Below are 20,380 nucleotides of genomic sequence, written 5' to 3'. Positions count from 1 at the left end.
TGCCAATATATATGTCTTGTAGATTATCTCTAGATTTTCCTAGCCATTTTAGTAAACTAGCATTAAATTTTAAATTTAATTTGGGTCTTCAAGGAAAACAATTATGTATAACTTTCAAATATAGGCCTCCTTTCCCATACTTATATTGGTTGTTTCATATGAATTTCATAGATTAAAATTTCTAGAATAATTTTAAGTAACAAACATATTGTCAAGCTACCTGTGTTTTGGTTCTGATTTTAATGGGAACAACTCTAGTTGTGTCATCATTAAGATGCTGTTGGCTAATGGTGTGAGGGTGATATTCTCTATGTTGTTGAAGAATTATCTCCTGTAGTTGGTTTGAAAGGATATCTTGTGCGAAATGGATGTGTAATTTTGTAGAATTCAACTAGATGATCATGGCTTTCAGTTCACCTTTTGATACGGTGAAAAACTGAACCATCCTCAGAGTTCTAGGTTAACCTTAGGTGACTTGGTTTTTTTTTCTTTTTATTACTGAATTCAAGCTATTAGCATTTTATTTAGGATTCTATCACTCATATTTATAACAGAGATGGGTCTGTAAGTCTCACCCTTTGGGTATTGGCTTAGTCAGAGGGGGAAGGGACAGGGAACGAACATTTACTAGGCTACTGCTACCTCTAGGACTTTGCACTAGAGTCTTACATACACAATTTCATTTATTTTTTGCAATTTTATAAGGTTTTCTGGTTTATACTAGCTTGATTAAAAGTACTTGTTTAAATTTACTTTTCATTATTTACTTCAATTCACATATCATAGGAATTATCAGTTCCTAAAAAGTTTGAAATAATTTCCATATAAAGCCAACCTAGTTCCAAGCCTTTTATGGAGGTAATTATTTTATAATTGTTTCCATTTTTTCCTTATTTTAGTCAATTAGGGCAATTTAGAACTTAAAAGGGCTTTCTTTTTTTTTTTAACTTTTACCTTTATTGCTTTTTTTTTTTTTTTTGAGGAAGATTAGCACTGCTGCCAATCCTCCTCTTTTTGCTGAGGAAGCCTGGCCCTGAGCTAACATCCGTGCCCATCTTCCTCTGCTTTATATGTGGGACGCCTACCACAGCATGGCTTGTCAAGCGGTGCCACGTCTGCACCCGGGATCCGAACCAGTGAACCCCGGGCGCCGAAGCAGAACGTGTCAACTTAACTGCTGCACCACCAGGCCAACCCCTAAAAGGGCTTTCTTGACTTAGTCCTACCAGAGTTTTCTCACTTGGATTCCTATCCCCATGAAAAAAAGACACACACACACACACATAGAGAGGCACTACACAGCAACAAAAATCACTACCTTTCAGCTCTACTGAATGTCGGTAAAATCACCCTCTCCTCTGACCCCTCAGCCTTCACACTTGTTCCCTTACACAAACAATCTTTCTCCTCCACACCTGGCCAGCAATTATGTACTGTTGAGATGTGCTGTACAACACTCTCTACTCCTCTTTCACAAGGCTTATCTTTTGTTATTGATTTTACTAAATTCCATCAGAACAGGCCATCTCTCTCTCACTATTACATATCCAGTACAATCTGATGAATGAGACCATTGCTCAGGTTTTCTTAGAGTAGGTGTGTTTAACCTATTCCATTTGTCATACAGTTCTGCTGGATCATTGTAATGTGATCTTTGCCCTCTCCTTTTTTGATGTCCCGATTGGTTTTTTCCTCTGGACTTTGTTTATATTTTGGAGGATATATATGGTCTATTTTAAGTTCTACCAGTAGATAATTAAAGCTTAATTATTAAAAAAATCCTCAAATGTTTATAACTCCAAGTTTAAAAATAAGGAAACATTTTTAATTCCTGTTTATGGAAGAGTTTTACACTTGTACTTCCCAATCCCAGTTCCCCATCTTCCTCTTGTCTAGCTTCCTTTTGGTTTACAATAGATGATGACTTGCACATTTATATTTGTAACCTTTATACTTTTACATTTTATTTTATGGTTTCTATTTCTAAACCAGCCAGGGTTCATCAGCGAGGCAAGACGGCCCCTCTGTAGGAGGATAATGGCTGTATAACGGGGGCGGGGTGCACCAGGCAAGGGGGAATGCAGGAGGGTGGGGGAGGGGGTCACCGTCAACTTCTACATTGGTTACACTTATATTTGTAAACAATGTCACAATAAGTTAGACTTCCCTCTAACAGTATAATACTCATTCCCAGTCCTTTTAGGCCTCAACTTCCTATGCTTGAATTAATTTTGATCAATTTTTGGCATTCTCTACGCTTTAGGTACTATGTTAATATACTACTTCTATATAATTTAAATGTTAACTTTAGAAATAAATCACTAAACAGTTAAGAGTTCTTGAGTCAAAATTTTTTCACTTAAAGTATTGTCAGAGAAACATGACTTTAAAACTTTTATTTATTGCTTGGATGCTCACACTACTTTCCTTTTCTAAGTCACCCAGTATGTCTAGGTTTGGATGTCTGTTCATAAATTCCATCTGCAGCACTATGAATTTTCTCATTTCTAAAGTTCGTATATTTTTAAAGTGATTAATCTCTTTAATCACTGCTTCTATACCAATTGTTTCTTTGGTAACGTCAATCATGCAAACACTGGGTCTACTCAACTCATCCTCTGTAATCATGGCCTCCAATCTCAACTGGGCTGTCCATGTTTTTTCTCCACATCAATTATTTCAAAACTCCTCTGCTCTTTTCAAACCTATGAACTCAGTAAACTATGCACAAGGGCCAAATCCAGCCCACTGCCTGCTTTTGTAAATAGTTCTAACAGAACAAAGCCACACTCATTTGTTTACATATTGTCTATGGTTGCTTTCACGTTACAACGGCATGGCTGAGTAGGTTAAATATTTACTACCTAAGTCCTTTACAAAGTTCGCTGGCCCCTGCTCTAAACTCACCTACCTCCTTTACTCTGAATAGATAGCTTCACAGGAATAACAGACATAAAATGACTATATCAACTTTCAAGCAAAAAAACAAGAAAGAGGATAAATCTGACTGTATCCATGCATTTCTTCCTCGTACTTGTTAGGGGCTATCCTCTTGTTTGGCATCTGATTCCAATTTCTCTTCTCTTCTTCACCAGGACCTCAGTAATCCCATTTGCATTCTGTTCTCTGATTCCTTATCATTACCTTAATATACTGACACTTCTTCCACTGTAAAGGAAAACCACCAAAATAAACAGATCCTAAATGTCATCCCACAGCTACATTTTATCCTTGCTGTCTTCGCCGAACGCCCCATATTCTATACTTGGAACACCCATTTCCTCTCTCCAATCCTACTCTTTTCCCCAGTCCAGACTCTTGTCATTTCCTCTCTCAAAAATCAAATGTATATTTTAGCTTCTTATTTGACTGCTCAGCAGCATTTCACACTGTTGGCCATTTTTTCTCTTGCAATATTCTTTTCCAACTTGTGAGATGGACACTCTTTGGTTTTATGTTCATGATCATTCATCCTCTTCTGCAAGCTGCTCTTTCTCTCTTCCTTTTTCTGCCCTGCACTGCCTTCTCTTCACCTTAGCCTACAAATACCAGTTATCATCTGTATATCAAGAATTCCTTACTTTATAATCCAGATGACACTCATGTTAAAGATTCGCATATCCAATCAGAATGCCCCAAAGAAACCTTAAGCTCAATGGGTTCCATATCAAAATAGGTTTTTCTCCCCAAGCGGCTACACTTGTGAATACTGTATCAGTGAATGGTACTATCCTCCATCCAGTTGCTCAGACAAACGCTGGGAGTCTCTTGACTCCTCCTTCTTCCTTCTGCCACATGCAATTTATTTCCAAGCTCGCTCCTCTCTCTCCATTTTCCCTCCATCCCAGTGCTTCTAGCCTAACACAGAGCACTAGCATTCCTCATCTTAAGAAAGTCTCCCTCCCCTCTCCTCTAGCCCCTTCTGATGCATCTGAAGATTGATAGATTGTTGATCATGTTATAACCCCAACTAAAATCGCTCAATACTCACAGGTTCGATTCCCTAATAAGCCCTTTAAAAACTCATGATCTTTGCCTACTGGTTTAGCCCTCTCTCCAGTTTACACATTAGGACATAGCCATGTTCGTTTGCATTCCCATAAATGTTCCATATGAACCTTGGTCAACTCGGGGACTTCACATAACAGGTTGGATGATACTCCTACTAAGTTGCCTAGTTTCCACTCAATCTAAATTTAGACACCGCTTCCTCAGGAACGCTATCTGGGATCTCTACCCCCACCCCAGATTAGGTGCCCCTCTTGTACTCCTACCAGAACAATTCACACACTGTATTATAGAATTGTGATTTCTTCAAGAATATAGACTTCATGAGGATATAGACCACTTGTACCTTGTTTATCACTGTAAACACGTTCAGCACAGTGCCTAGCACTCCATTTAATTAATGGTTGATAAATTAAACTAAATCTTTATTTTCATCTCTCTATTCTTGTCCTTGTGGTCTGCGAGCATTTCTGAACCTTGTCATCTACTGATTCAAATTTCTGCTTTACCATTTCTGGTATTTATCAAGGTTAATGTACCTAATTTTACTAGTCTTTTTCAACTGCATGTCGTTTTCATTTTTCTGCATTTTTGCCCAATTTCCATAATGACTTACACATCTTTTTAGCATTCAGAATATTAAGTATACATTCTGAAAAGCTTCTGCTATGGCAATAAATCTACTTTCGAGCAAAGTGAGTATCAGAGTCACCTAGGACACTGGTTGCTTTTTTAAATTTTTTTTGGTGCTGCAATTGTTATTCCTAAATTCCACAATTTTCCTTTCTTTGCCTTTATTTATTAAGGCCTGGTTTGAATTTGGGCAAAAGAGTAAGATTAGATACTAAAGGAATTATTTGGCTGTTACATTATAGACTGGCACAGGACTACACCTGAATTCTTTACAAAGGATTGAGGGTGGAGGGCAAGAGACTGGGGTGGCGGGGAGGGGAAGGAAGCACTCAACAGGCATGATGAACCTTTTTTGCCACTATCCACTGAAGATGCATGCAAACCTCACTGGTACAAAAAGAAAAACACTTAGCAACATATTATGTTAAAGATTTCTACCAATATGTCTTCTATTTAAAAAGCAAATGCTACCCTTAGCCTTCTCTTAGAAACAAAATGATTCTGAGATGGTAGAACAGAGGAAACAACACCCCAATGTCCTAAAATAAAGTATTAAGGGCTCTGGCTGCTACAGAAAGGGTTATATATAGTTCACTTAAAAGTTTAGAATATGACCACTTGACCTATTTTACTATAATTGCATAAACAATGTTCTTTTTTTAACCCTTCTTTTATTCTTCTAAGGGGAAATCTGTGTGTGTACATGTGTGGGGGATATGGAAAGTTTTTCACTTTGCATTTCTACTGCTACTCTGGCCATAATTTTTAAGCACTAATTATGTTACTGTTACTAAGTTGGTCCAGAAATGCACTGCCCCAAATCTGCTCTTTCTGACAGCAGCAAATGACTAAGCTGTTAGTTGAAATTAAGAAGTAGTAGGAGGACTAGCTAAAGGTAATCTTTAAGTGCTACAGCAAAGTTACATGACATTAGCATAAGTCATTCAATATTGACGGTACACATATATTAAAGTAAATATATATGTAACATCTCACAGTTAAGGAATAAGTCTTTAGTAGGCTCCAAAAAATATTAGCTTCCCTATGTAGAAAAGACAGCTACTCTCCATAATTTTAAAAGTTACCATATCAATACATGGCTCTTTGCAAAGCATCACAGTAATCTGAAAAAGAAGAGTTCATATTTTCAAATAAACACAAAATAAACCAATTAATTCTGAATAAGTAGTAACAACTTTATTTTAACTCAACGTGCTGAAATGCAAAAAATATTTTCAGCAACAAGATACAAAAAGTATGTATCTCATCATTAACATCAGCTGATTAAAAATGAGGCTGAAAAGGTCAATATATGTTTTTATACATCTGAATCTTGAAAATCAATTTCCCCCAGAACTAATTTTTAAATAATTTTAGCAGAATTTTATTTTCAAAAACGGAACTCACTTAAGTTATATCTTTATTCTAAAAAACTGAAGGCAAAATTAACTGGGTTACAGTATACAATGATAAACTCTAACAACATAAAAAGATTTAAATATAAGAATTCCTTTTCAAACATAAAATCCACATACTGCAAACAGAAGACACGGTGTGGTGATTTCATTTCTAGTGAGGAGAAAGTCTTGCATATGGTAGGCACTCAGTATTTGTTCAACTGGACCTAAAATTTACATCATTCCATGAACACTTAAATAAAGTAGAGCTCATAATCTGTATAAAAGAGGTTTGCAAAATACTCTTACGTGTGCTGAAAGTGCTGTCTTTACAATCTGAAAACACTAAAACCCACCCACCCGCCTTATTTTGCAAGAATACATTGAATATTTTTATTTTATCCATCAAAGAGCTTGAACGTCCAACTCGGAATAGGTCACCTCTTCAAGTATACTTGGCTATGAGAAAAGCTTTTTGAGTCGGATTTTAACAAAACAACTTATGAAGTCCCTAGTGTTCTATTTTACTAACACTGGGTAGTATCTATGATGCACATTTTTATAAAGAATTCTGCTTAGGTTTTAAATTTCTGCATAAAACTTAAACGGGTAAATAAAGTTAGTAATTAAACTTTTGGGAATTTAAGCTCTAAGTTAGGTCTAGTTTAAAAATAAGCCAATAATGCTCATGACAACTTTTTAAGAGATTTTTGCTAATATTTTAAAACAATTTTAAAATCGATGTCCTAAAAAGGCACTGTTTTCACATTTCATCATGCAGTAAACTGGTCACATTTTTGAGAATTATAACTTCCTCTGTCAATCAATTGTCCCCCAAAATAAAGCACATTTAAATGAAATATTTCAACTAACCTGAACTTGAGTCCTATTTTCAGAAATTCACTCTTTTGAACATACCACAAAGTCCAAGCGAATATAAGTACGTGTACACACACTCGCATGCGCGCGCACACACACACACACACACACGCTCAAATGACTACGTAATAATACATGCAAGGTTCTCCAATTACTATTTCAAGACAATGACACATGAGTACTCAAAGAGGTAACAATGGCAAGCCATAATATTATGGCACCTTCATATTTGTGCTCCAAATACCAATACACGTTAAAATTAAGAAACGAAAAAGGCACAAATATAGTGTTTCTGTATCTCAATCTAAAGAACAGTTCTCCAATGTTTACTTTTACAATATGTAACATTTAAAACCAGTCACTACTTTTCTAAGGAAAAGCTTTGTTTAACTGACAAAAAGGGAAACAGGAGCAGGCTGACAGTTCAAAAGGCAAGACTGCTCTGGACAGAATTGTGCCTACTGAAAACAACGTGTGTAGTTTAAAAAAGAACAGCTATTAGAGCACTCATATCAGAATACATTAGCAGATTTTTATCATTGCCTCAAGAACCAACAATACCAAAAACACAGATAATAAATAAAAAAAAATAAAACTACCATACAATTCTGTTAGTATAATGGTAGGCATATTATCTGAAAAGCGAACATTTCTACAAATGTGGATATTCTTACAGCACAGTGTTTGACGTTTTTGGTATAAAAATGTGCTACCAAACTAAAGAAAAAATCTTTATAATAAAACCCTTAAGATTTGCAATAAACAGTAAAATTAAGTAAGTAAGGGCAAGCTGAAATGTTCATTATACGGTGTTATTTCTGAAGTCACTATGGTTAGAAATGTAGGTTGAAGCAGTGAATTAATTCACAATGTGCCTGTGTGCATTTAATATAAATGGATACACCAGTATATTTTTATTTTTGAAGTATGACAACAAAATTTTATAGCCTGAGTAAGGAATTTTTGTTTTCTTCTAAGACCCTGACAAAATCTTAAATTAAAATCTTAAAGTGTACACCTATGTGTGTATGTATTTTTTTAAATTGTACACTGTAAATTTAATAAACTCAATCTTATGGTGAAATTAAGGAAGTGAGTTTCTGATCCCTAGACTACTTTTATATAGGACGGAGTCCACTAACATGTAAGAATCTTTCTTCTATCCCAAAAGATTCTTCCAATTTCAAATTTAAGTTAATACAACAAAGACTCAAACTACACAGAAAGAAATGAAGATACCGGAAAATAGGATCTTTTCAAACTCCACTTTGTTGCGGATAACAAAGGCTTATTTGACAGTGTTTGTTCAAAGTAAATATGAATTATGCTTGATATTAGGACTGCTTCACTGAGTACCTAACAAAGAAATAACAAAAATAAACTCTATGTTAAAATCTCAGGCTTAATTTTTTCCTTTTGTCCTAAATTCAAAAACTATATACAAATTTTAATTTGGAGATTAAAGTTATATAGGTAAATACATAGGTTTATTTATTTTTTTTTCCAGTGACATATTTTTCTTTCTTGTGGTCAAATATAGGTCTTGCCTAAGAAGCAATTTGTCACTGTGATAGGAAATCAGGCACAGCAACTTGCCACTGATTTCTCCTACTTCTCTGGGACAACGCACCAGAACAGACCTCCATTGTGAACAGAACTATCAAACACTGAACATGTGTATGCGTTTAAAGCAAAAATTCATTTATAATAAAGAACTGGCCCATGAAAAGCAGTTTATAAATAGTTTATCCTGTTCACATTATGCAGAATTTCAATATCATCCACAATGTTAGTACAGTAACTGAAACAGAAAGGAGAAAGCTAGGGGGAAAAAATGTCTAGAGTGTGGCCTGACATATTCTAAGGGTTATCTCCTTTAGTCTGCAAATAATATCAGTTCATTGTTTTTAGAAGGAGAGGATGCTGTTCAAGATTTGTTTACTGTTCAGGTGACTTCTCCAAAGTGTGATAAAACAGGAGCAAATTCAGTAATGAATATCTGAAATTCAAACCAATTTAACTATAATCAAGGATATCTTTCTTATCTATTATCACAAACATCCCAGTTGCCTCCATCCATCCTTAGAAATTTTCAAAAGTTAAGACACAATTAATTATACCTTATTAATTCCCTCAAAAGCAAAAAAATATATGTACCACCGAGCATACAAAAGTTACACATTAAAAGTGCATATATATCTTAATTGGCCCACTCATTAAATTTACATTTGGTCATCCTTACTTTTAACATGTACAGAATTCTTCATATAAATGTAAGTCACTATAAATTAAAAAAAAAAATAATTCAGCACAAAACATGCTTTCTTCTTATTGAAACCTTAACCTCAATCAGTTCTCAATCATTGTAAACTTGGATACACCCACAAAGAAACACAAGCAAAGGTTTGTTATGCTTCTCTTAGTTTGTTGGACAGTTAACATATAGACAAACATCACAAATTTTACTAAAATTTTGGGCCAATTCATTGCATATTTGCCCCCTGAAATGAACAATAAATTAGAATTGAAGCAGTGTATTGCCATAACTTACCTTGAAGGTAAGCGGGTTCTCCTGTATTTACAGAACTTAGATTGGAGATACTACCAATAATCTCCAATACAAGTGCTTTTAAAGAGAACCTAGTTTTAAAACTTTGAGATAGCATAGGACAAACCCTATAAAATTCATTTTGCTTTTCTCAAACTAATGGAAGATCCTTTTGAAACTTAATATCTTCAGTTATCAACATTACTGCATTATGGAGCTAGTGCAATCCTGCATAGCCTTGGTCAAAATGACAAGGCACAATAAAAAAATTAAACTATCATATGAACAAGAGAAGTCATTGAAGATAATTTAAGGCCTTGAAGTGAATTAGAGTATAATCAGTCTAATTTAAAGCTGAAGAATAAACCATAAATTATCCACCTGAAATGCAAGCAATACGCTTTTTCAGCTTCTGTTCTGTGGACAAAACAACAGAAACAACTCTTGCTTATGGTTTGTGTATTAGAATCCTTCTGGCCCTGGAGGAGAAAAAGTCAATTCCACTTTTCTACAGTTCATGGAAGATTTCAGGACTGTTTTAGCCGTTTGCGTGGAAGGCCAAACTGTGGACACTGTGCAGAGGCTAGTGCTCGGAAAGCTTCTGCTACTAAATGGGGGTGAGACTGAATCATGGACTTCCAGCCCGAGGTTTCCATTATGTCCGTTGCTTGGCTGAAAAATAAAATTAAGAAATGTTTATTAAAGAGAACTTTTCAAGACGCATTGCTTCACTGTCAATTTTTTTTTAATTTACAGATTTCAAAATGTTTTGAACACTGTCTGCCTCTCTACGTATTCAAACCATTTGAATTCATTAAAATATTATCTTTAGCTTACTGGTATTTTCTGTTGCAAGTGAAACTATTATATTTTTCCGGAATTTCTACTCTCCTGAAGTATGCGGCACTTGTCTCCATAGCCCCACTCCCACTGTTACCATTTCTGTCCTGGCTCTTTCAAGAGCTCTTTTCCCCGGCTCTTAAATGTGCAGGTTTTCTCTAGAGTTGCAACTTTTGCCTTCTACTCGTCTCCCTTAACATTCATTATTCATCCTATCTCATCTACCCTTCACAATTTTAAGTATCATACTCAATGATGACAACTACTGATTTGCAAAATCCTAGGCCTCCCCACAAGATTTGTTCCCCACCACTTGTTCTCTTTACAGTCATGCATTGACTAACGATGGGGATATGTTCTGAGAAACGTGTCATTAAGTGCTTTTGTTGTGCGAATATCACTGTACTTACACAAATCTAGATGGTATAGTATAGCCCTACTACACACCTAGGCTACGGTATTAATCTTATGGGACCACTGTCATATATGCAGTCTATCATTGACTGAAACGTTCTTATGCAGTGCATGACCATTTGGATGTGCCTCAAGACCCATAACTGCAGGATTGTCAGATAAGAACTCAACATGTCTCTCTCCAAGCCCCAGGTTCTTCCTCGTTCATTTCGAATGAGCTAATGCTTCCACTATCATCCAGTGATTCAAGTCAGAAACCTGGGAGTCACCCTAGACATCCTGTCCTTTCCTTTCCAATTAATCGTCAGTCCTATTTTAATTCCCAAAGACATTCTCCTAATTTGTCTTCTAGTCTCCTATCTTGCTCCTCCCAAACCAGCCTCCATGCTACCTTAGGAACATAAACATGACTACATCATGTCCTCTTCTATTGTTCCCCACTGCCAGCATCCAAGTTCTTTAGAAAGAGAAACAAGGTTTCCTACTTCCTCTCTGTAGCTTTGCACCTCCCACTTCTATGCTCTGGCATTTTGTATACTGGTACTGAACTGCTTATTGAACCCTATGGACAACACGCTCTCACTGAACAATTACAGTAAATACCTAATTGCTCAAACAACAAATCTAGTTACCCTTCCTGGACTCCTGTCTTCTTCCCCTGGTACCCAATCCACTATCCAAATAATATCCAAATATTATCATTGTCCCTTCAAAATATTATATACTTTCATTTCTCTCTACTCCCACGGTCACCAATCAGGTCTAATTTTACCCTTCATTCCTTACTTGAACTACTCTAACAACTTTCCAACTGGTCTACCTATATTTAACCTTGCTCCTCAACTACCACCACCACCTCAACCTCCCCACATCCATTCTCTATCCTGCCTGCAGACTGCTAAAAACGCAAACCTGAACAGGCCCTACCCTAGGTTAAAACCTTTTACTGGATGCCCATACTCTTCACATAATGTCTAAAAGCCCTAATGTGCTTTACATGGCCTTCCAGGATCTGATCTCTGCCTGCTTTCTCCAACTTCTTCTCATAACCTCTCTCTCTTACTCTATATTGTTCTTTCTTATCACCAAAACTTTGCACACATGATTCCCTTTTCCTGGGACAAACTTTCTCATCTCTTCCCTCTTCTTCACCAGGGTGACTCCCACTAATACTTTGGGTCTTTATTTATACAACAATTCCTTGAAAAGGCTTCCTCTGACCCCTAGGTTAGGTTCCTTTGCTACATGCTCAGATAGATATGCTATACATTCCCTATCATCATACTTTATTTCAATTACTTGTTTAATTCCTACTTATCTCCTGCTAAACCATAAACTCCAGGAAGGCAAGGAAAACATCTGTCATGTTCGCCACTATATTTTTGTACTGATCACAGTGCCTTGGGTACTTACTGAATAATAAATATAAATATCTGTCAAGTGAATGATCAACTACCGCTCCATGTTTCTATACTTTGATTCAAGCTATCCTTTCTGTCTGCAATGCCTGTTATTTCCTTCTTAGTTCTGCTAATTCTTATTCATGTTTTAAGACTCAGTTCAGTCATCTCCAGGAAGCCATTCCTGAACCTCCAGCCTTTTGTCAATTGCCCTCTTTTGTTACATTACTTACCATGTTACAATGAAATGATAAGGTCACATATTTACTTCCTTTGTTACATAAATTTCTCAAGAACAAAGATGCTTTCTCGTAATTATTTTTATATGCAGCACCCTAGTATGGTGCCTGAGATACAACAAATCCTAGATAAAAGTTTGTTGAAGTAAATAGCAGCTAATAACAAAACAGGTTTTTTTATTCGCCTGATATCAAATTACCATGTGTCATTATGTTTATAATTTCAACTAGTTGTTTAGATTCACATAGATACCTCTTAATATATCTGAATTTTCATTTATTTAAATCAACAAATACCCACTGAAGGTATGTGCATATAATAGCTTCTCCAAGGAATACAAAATAAGCTAATATTTTCTGATATTGAAAAAGTTATACAATGTAGAATATTTTAACAGAATAAAACTAGAGCTTGAGAGTGGCTAAGTATAAAGGATCACAAATTGTCATTTGCTGCTAATACCTTACATTTTAAATTCAAATTGACTTTTTCTAGGATCACATATCATAATGTATTATCACAGACTGACAAATATATAGAACCAATAATGTAAAAGTAGTCACTAAGTTTTACGTTCAGAAAACAGAATTCACAAACTGATATGAACTCGGTTAACCAACTTCATAGATATCAAAACACATGAAAGTAATTGGAAATAAGTCAATAACATTGATTTTATTGTCTCTAACACTGTCTTTTTTCACTTTTTTGGATCAACTTTTGACAATTTGTGAAAATGGAATTTAAGGGTTTACAGGCAAAAACTAATCAAAAGCAGATGGAAATTCTTCAACCTATCGACTCTTTACCCTTTTTGATTTTGAATAATTACAAAGAGTAGAAAAGTCACTCTAAGAACGAAAGGGGAAAAAGGGGAATAATAAGTTTTAATAGCTCACATTCAGAAGGTCCAAGCTCAGAAAGATGTAACAACTATCCCACCGCTTATAATTTTACCAGGGAAAGGAAAGATCAAATTGCTACCATTTTTGGAATATTAGCCAGCTAGCATAATACAGCATTTGACGCAAGGTACCTAGCTAACCTAAGAAGCAGTGGATTAGATTCAAATGTAAAAACTTTTAAGCAAATCTTGAGGGTACATTCCTCATAGGATAAAAGGAATATTTCCCACATTTTTAGAAATGCTTTCTGAAGGGGCAGGGAAAGGATGTCTAGTAGCCACTGAAATACCGGGACTCAGCTATATACTACGTGAGCATGTGTGCTTAAGATATTAGTGTCCATCCCAGTTCACACTAGAAGCTGATCTACAAGGGAGCATAGCCTCAAGAATCCACTAAGTAGTAGTCAAATTATTATTATTTTAATAATAACTGGCAGTTTGCTTCATATAACTAATATCTGGATTCATACTTATTATAGATGAACAAAAGGCTATGCAAATACTTAATTTCATATATGCAGATCAACTTTAAGTCAGAAACTGATGTCATCTTACTTGCTGTTCCAGTTTTTCCCATCTTTACACCCAAGCTGTCGAAGTACACTGCACCTGCATTGAAGATTTAAACACACTTAAGAAAAAGTCCGGTGAAAAAATGTTGAAGGTGTCATGCCCACTGAAATACAAGCACAGCTTACCTATTAATAAAGTCTATGGCTTGTGCTTTCAACTGTTCTGCACTGTGCAAATCTGCAAGGACAAGGGTATCAGCAACATTTTCTACTGAGAGGTTACTACACAAAGCTTCTTCACACATGACCTTCAGCCGTTCCAGTGCATACTATCATAAAGGAAAACATAACCATTAAACATTTACCCAAAATACTAAGTTTTAAATACATGATATTTTAACTTAGAAAATAAAGTTAAAGCACATTTTACTTTGAACTGAGGGTACTTAAGTCTTTAAATTATTTTAACCTAATACAAGGAAATATGAATGAATGTACTCAAAAGAAAGACTGATTTTTCTTTAGGAAATTTCAATTTGTCTAAATGCAAAATACCGTGTATTTTACAAGTAGGGTTTTAGGGGCTGGCCCTGTGGCCGAGTGGTTAAGTTCACGCACTCCACTTCGGTGGCCCAGGGCTTTGCCGGTTCGGATTCTGGGTGTGGACATGGCACCGCTCATCAGGCCATGCTGAGGCGGTGTCCCACACAGCGCAACCAGAGGGACCTACAACTATGTAACGGGGAGACTTTGGGGAGAGAGAGGAAAAAAAGAGAAGATTGGCAACTGATGTTAACTCAAGTGCCAATCTTTTTTAAAAAAAAAAAAAAGGAGGGTTTTATTCTTAAAAACAAAAAACAACCCTTATTACTCAACATCCTTAATGAGTGTTTCTCTTCTCTACTATTTTAAACACCAGAGTGTACCAGCCAGTACGCTGCATGTAGCCACTAGTCAATCTTGAAGAACGAGTTATAAAGCAAAACAAATCACATTCATAACCACAAAAAGTTCTTACAGTTATTAGTGTATATAACACTTTTAGCAGCTTTACTGAAGTATAATTGACACACATGTCAAGTATGGTCAAGCAGGTGGAAGAATTAGGACTTTCATATACTGCTGACGGGTGCAAATGACTTTGAAAGACCATTTTGCAGTTTCTTAAAAAGTTTTACACCTGCCATATGATCCAATGAGTTCTACTTTTAGCTTTTTACCCAAGAGAAAACAAAGCATATGCCCATACAATGACTTCCATATCAATGTTAATAGAAGCTTTATTTATAACAGCTAAAAACTGGAAACACACAAATGTTCATCAACAGATGAAGGATAAACAAATTGTGGTATATCTATACACAATGGAATACTACTCAGCAATAAAAAAAGCATTGAACTACTGATACACAGGCAACAACATGCATGAATCTCAAAATAAAGATACTGATGGAAGAAGCCAGACAAAAATGAGTACAAATTATATGATTCCATTTATAGAATACTCCAGAAAATGCAAACTACAGCAGTAGAAGGCATATCAGAGGTGCTGCTTACTTAGTATCATCTTTGTAATTTCAGCTATCATAATACACGTATAGAAATAGCTGATGATAGTGTTAATTTACATTTCCCTAATGACTAAGGATGTTGAGAATCTTTTGACATATTGACATTGTTTCAGGAAGCATCTGTTCAAATATTTTCTCTATTTTTAGAAATAACTGTTTTCTTATAATTGAATTTTGAGAGTTCTTTATATACTGTGAATACAAAAGTCCTTTACCAGATATATTCTGGATAAAAGTTGTTCATCAGATATATGCTGTGCAAGTATTTTCTCCTAGTCTGTGATTAGTCTTTTTATTCTCCTAAGTGTGTTGTGTCTTTTGAAGAAAAGTTTTAAATTTCATTGAAGTTCAATTTATCAATTTTCTTCCTCTATGTATTATGTTTTTGGTATCACAGCTAAGAAATTTTTGCCTAACACAAGATTGTGAAGACTTTCTCCTATGTTCTCTTTTAAAAGTTTTACATTTTTAAGTTTATAATCCATTTTGCATTACTTTTTGTATATGGTGTTAAGTTCATATACAAAATTCATTCTTTCAAACAAATGTAATCAAAGTTCATTTTCTTAGGCATACAGGTATCCAATTATTCCAGCATCATTTGTTGAAAAGACTATCCTTTCTCCACTGGATCGTCTTTGCAGTTTATCAAAAGTTAGATATCCATATGTGTGACAGTCTATTTCTGTACTCTATTCTGATGCAATGAGTTGTCTATCTTGTCACCAGTATAACATTGTCTTAAATACTGAGGCTTTATAAATAAAAGTCTTGTTATCAGGAAGTCTTAGTCCTCTACTTTGATCTTCTTTTTCAAAGCTTTTTGACTATTCTAGGTTCTTGCACTTGCATATAAATTTTTAAATCAGCTTTTCAATTTTTAAAAAAACAAAACAAAACCGCTGCTAGGGACATGTTGGTTCTATTAATAAATTAAGGAGAACTGAAATTTTAACAGTATTGAGACTTCCAATCCATAAACAAGATTGCTCTCTCCATTTATTTAGCTCTACCTGAATTTCACTTAGCAATGTATTGTAATTTTAAGTATACAGGTATGAACATCTTTTGTCAGATTTATGCTTATACATTTAATATTTTTTATTTTAATTTAAATTTTTAATCGAGATAGTTACAGATTTATATGTAGTTGTAAGAAATAACAGATTCGATCCATATACACTTGCCCCCCAGGTATAATATCACTATATATATATATATATATATATATATATATATGCATATGCACACACATGCATACGTATACATGGACGGAAGTGGCATGGACACCAGTACTTTTGGAGAAAGCACTCAATGTACTTTCAGGATTGAGAACTACTGGCTTTGAAATTTTCTCGTATTTTTGCACTGTTTCTCTATCTTCAAGAAATCATCATTATAAAAGTACTATAAAATCAAGTTTTTTCTCTTCCTATGCTATATTAAAAAATAAATTCATGAAGAGAAAATTAAATTAGACAAAATACCCAATATTTTCTCCTTTTTCAAACAAAGGTTACGCACTGTATCTTAAGACTAAGAATATCTGAAAATTTCAATAAATTATATATGCTATTGTGTGTGTGTTCTTATAAAACAGAATAAAGATACCCTCAAAACTACTAGGTTTTCTTTTTACAGTTTAATCTCCCATGAAAAATTCACTTTCTTCCATATATGGCTCAAGGTATTTTTGTCCTATTGATTTAAAAAAATCTCATTTCCATATTATCCCACTGTATGCTGTATTGTAATACTCTCAAGAGCCATCTACAAATAGTATAATTAATTCAATATTGAAGTTATTTGGGGTTTTCATTTGATGATAGCCTTCTAGACACCTCAAACTTGAGGACATTTTTCAGCTCTTTAAGACCTAATTACTTACTTTGTCTGCAGCTGCCAACAAGTTGTCAGCCATTTTGTCAAGGTTTGGTGCTTTCCCTGTGTAAATGAATCTCATCATTTCTTTAAAAACCTCAGGGTCTACATCATTTATTTCCACTCGATTCTGATATTAAAAACAACACAGAAAAGTTATACTTAAAGAATACCCACACACACGAACCAAAGCAAAACTCGACAGTAATTTAAAAGCTCCAAATCTGCACTCAAGTACGCTTTGACTCAAATATACATTACACTCTATTTTAAAATTGAGCTAAATAAATCTTCATTAAACTAAGCAAGCAGATCTAAGAGGAGAAGTACACCCAGTCAAGCACTATCATGTAGAAATATAAACCCCAAATTCACAATTAAAAAACAGTAAAACAAAAACAAAAAACTGTAAGGCAAACAAAATATATCTGTGTTCAGTTTCTGACCTCGATCTTAGAGGAAGATTGCTATTCACTTTTTCTTTGCTGAATTCCTAGGTCATAGTATGCCTAAGATCCTATAACCAACGGTTCTATTCCCAGCTTTAAGCAAAAGTAGAGCCAGGTATTTGAGATAATTTCAGAGCCCACTAACTCAGAACTCTCTCTTTTGCAAAAATGGCACATAATATTATCTATTGGCACCTTGTCTCTTTGTTTGAGACATACTCAAGTCCAAAGAGGACTAGCTCCTTTTCACTCTTCTATCTTTGTATTTGATTTCTCTCCTGGGATCAATGAAGCTAAATATCTAACACTAAACAATACCAAACATTTCTGATTCTGCTGACAATAACATTTGACATCACTGATGTCTCCTTACTTGGAAGTAATCAGAAGGTTAAACATAGGACCTGCCCAGACAAACATTCAACGGAAAGAAAGCAGCTACTCTGTGGCAGCCTCTAGTTCTGCAGAAAGAATAAAGCTGAGCCACATAAATAAACTCTGGAGTTGTCCAGTTGGAGCACTAAGGCTCACATGTAATGCAACCAGCAAAGAATCAACCTCTGATCTTTAATCTGACATTTCAAGATGACAGGTCAAAGAGAAACATCTGGGATAACCAAATAGGTAATGTTTTGATTACAGTTAATGTATAAGAATACCGATGTAATTTATACCGTTTTTGTTAAATCTAATAAATATCCTCTTATTTTAGTAGTAGAATGTAGGCATTATTTTTGTTCTAGAAAACAAATTCCAAAATCAACTCATAAAGTCTAGAAAGGAAGAATATACATCTTAATCAGAGAACTCTCAAATAGCTACGGACCACAACAGTCCTTTTGGAAAACCACCCTTTTGGATAACAACTACCCATTTCTTCTGCTGCCAGATGAGCATAAAAATAGCTGTTATTTGGAACATTCACCCACATTAGGCTACATCTATTGTTCTATTATAGAATACATGCCTCCCCCCCCCCACCGTCTTCTACTTCTTTCTGAAATCACAGTATTAACAAAGAGAACCTGCACCATTATTTTTGAAATACACATTCCAGTATTCTGTATTTGTACAAATTAAATATTAGCCTTTAAACCATGTTTACCTTTTTGCTTTCTTCCATTTCATGTTCAAACATTGCATTAAAAACTGGGGATCGAGCTGTAACAAGATTAAGCATCATTATTTAATGCACAAATATATGAAAGAAATGTACTATATTACCAAAAGTAGAAAGTACCTGCAAGTACAGATTTATGAGCTTTAAATTCTTGTCCTCTCACAAAAAAACTGCAATCTGTAAATCTTGTGTTTTCCCAGAGATTACCTAAATCTTCTGCTAGTCGACATTCAGGCACCTTCAAAGTATTTGTATTAGTATGTCCTGATATATTTACTGAATCTTGGACCACACTCACCTAATAAAAAAGGGATAGCAAAAAAGAACACTTTTACAAATTAATAACAATTACTTACTAAGTCTATACTTAAATTTCTTATCAATAAAATCTTTTGGATAATTCAATATACTCCTGATCAAAACTGCTAACACCGGGAAATTGAATTTAAGCATACAATTTAAAGGAGAGAATATAGAAAAAATTCGAAACAAAGTAGATCATTTTGAGGTGACATTTTATGTAAATAAATGGCTTATCGACTGGTTGGAATGCTTGTTCATTAAAGTAACTACAAAAACTATTTCTCAACAAGAGAAAGTCTTAATATGATGTCAAAAGCAAAAGGAGAAGACATTTTTGTGAGGTGGAGGAAGAAACTTCTTTAATTTTCATTTTCTCATACTACAGACCTATCAACATTTAAAGTTTATTATACACACAATAAACACAGCGCTACCCTCATAGTAACTTTTTACAGTATTAAAAAAGGTTATAAAACTACAGTCTATGATAGACAATTTGGGAAATATTTTAAGTGTTGTTCCTACATGTTTCAACTCTAGTAAAACTGATTTAAATATCTAGTTATATTGATTTAAATTTTAAAGTACAAGAATTCTCATAAAAGCAACTGTAGTTATTAAAGTTCATGGAAATCTTTTATAAAAAATCAACAGTAAGAATAATACAAATAGAATTTAGTTTGATTTGCAGACTTTTTATTTGCCTATGAAATAATCAATAAATAAAAGTTGGTATGATTACAAAATTGTTTTTATAGATTCCAATATAATACGAATTAAATTATCTCATTAAAGATGACTACATACTGAATTAAAAATACACTATTGACTAAAAGTCTTGCACAACACTTTTAAGGTATTCTAATATTAACATGAATTTCACATTAAATTTAATAAGTTGAAGAAAATACTACCTCAACTAGTAAAGCAAATGTTTCAGAACAAATAAACGATCTTTTACAAAAATGCTATATTAGTTATCTACTGTTTTAAGCTGCTAAGTTTTATGGTCATTTGTTGTGCAGCAAAGGATAACTGTTCAGTTAAAAACATATGCCATAAGGTTCTAATTAAATAAAAGTAGGTATAAATTAAGAACAAGTATAAATACAGTAAACTATGTAGAAAATGTAAATTAGAAATGGATAGAATTGGACTGAACTACTAACATGCTAACACAAAGTAATAATGCTCCAACATAAACACTTGGAGAATATGAACTCTCTGAAGTCCTCATTCACCCAGATGTATAAACATGTAGCATATGAATGGACATTT

General features: G+C 34.4%; 1 protein-coding gene across 4 annotated transcripts in view; it reads right to left on the bottom strand.

The window, feature by feature from the left end:
• Positions 1 to 5,483: 5,483 nt before the first annotated feature.
• The window catches only part of LOC124233814 (speckle-type POZ protein-like), a 66,737-nt gene continuing 51,840 nt past the window's right edge, over positions 5,484 to 20,380 (bottom strand). For 2 of the 4 annotated variants that reach the window (XM_046651035.1, XM_046651036.1), the window contains exons 7-12: positions 18,920 to 19,097; positions 18,785 to 18,840; positions 17,238 to 17,360; positions 13,965 to 14,107; positions 13,822 to 13,875; positions 5,484 to 10,137 (exon numbers count right to left, since the gene is read on the bottom strand). In XM_046651035.1, the coding sequence (XP_046506991.1) occupies positions 9,993 to 10,137; positions 13,822 to 13,875; positions 13,965 to 14,107; positions 17,238 to 17,360; positions 18,785 to 18,840; positions 18,920 to 19,097 (699 nt within the window). In that variant the 3' untranslated portion in view covers positions 5,484 to 9,992. The remainder of the gene's footprint in view (positions 10,138 to 13,821; positions 13,876 to 13,964; positions 14,108 to 17,237; positions 17,361 to 18,784; positions 18,841 to 18,919; positions 19,098 to 20,380) is intronic. The other 2 variants (XM_046651034.1, XM_046651037.1) reach the window with 2 other exon arrangements.

This window comes from Equus quagga, unplaced genomic scaffold (assembly GCF_021613505.1).
Source record: "Equus quagga isolate Etosha38 unplaced genomic scaffold, UCLA_HA_Equagga_1.0 251_RagTag, whole genome shotgun sequence".
In the NCBI taxonomy this organism is placed as follows: Eukaryota; Metazoa; Chordata; class Mammalia; order Perissodactyla; family Equidae; genus Equus; species Equus quagga.
Note: the sequence above shows the minus strand (reverse complement) of the source record. Positions and strands in the feature narration are given on the sequence as shown.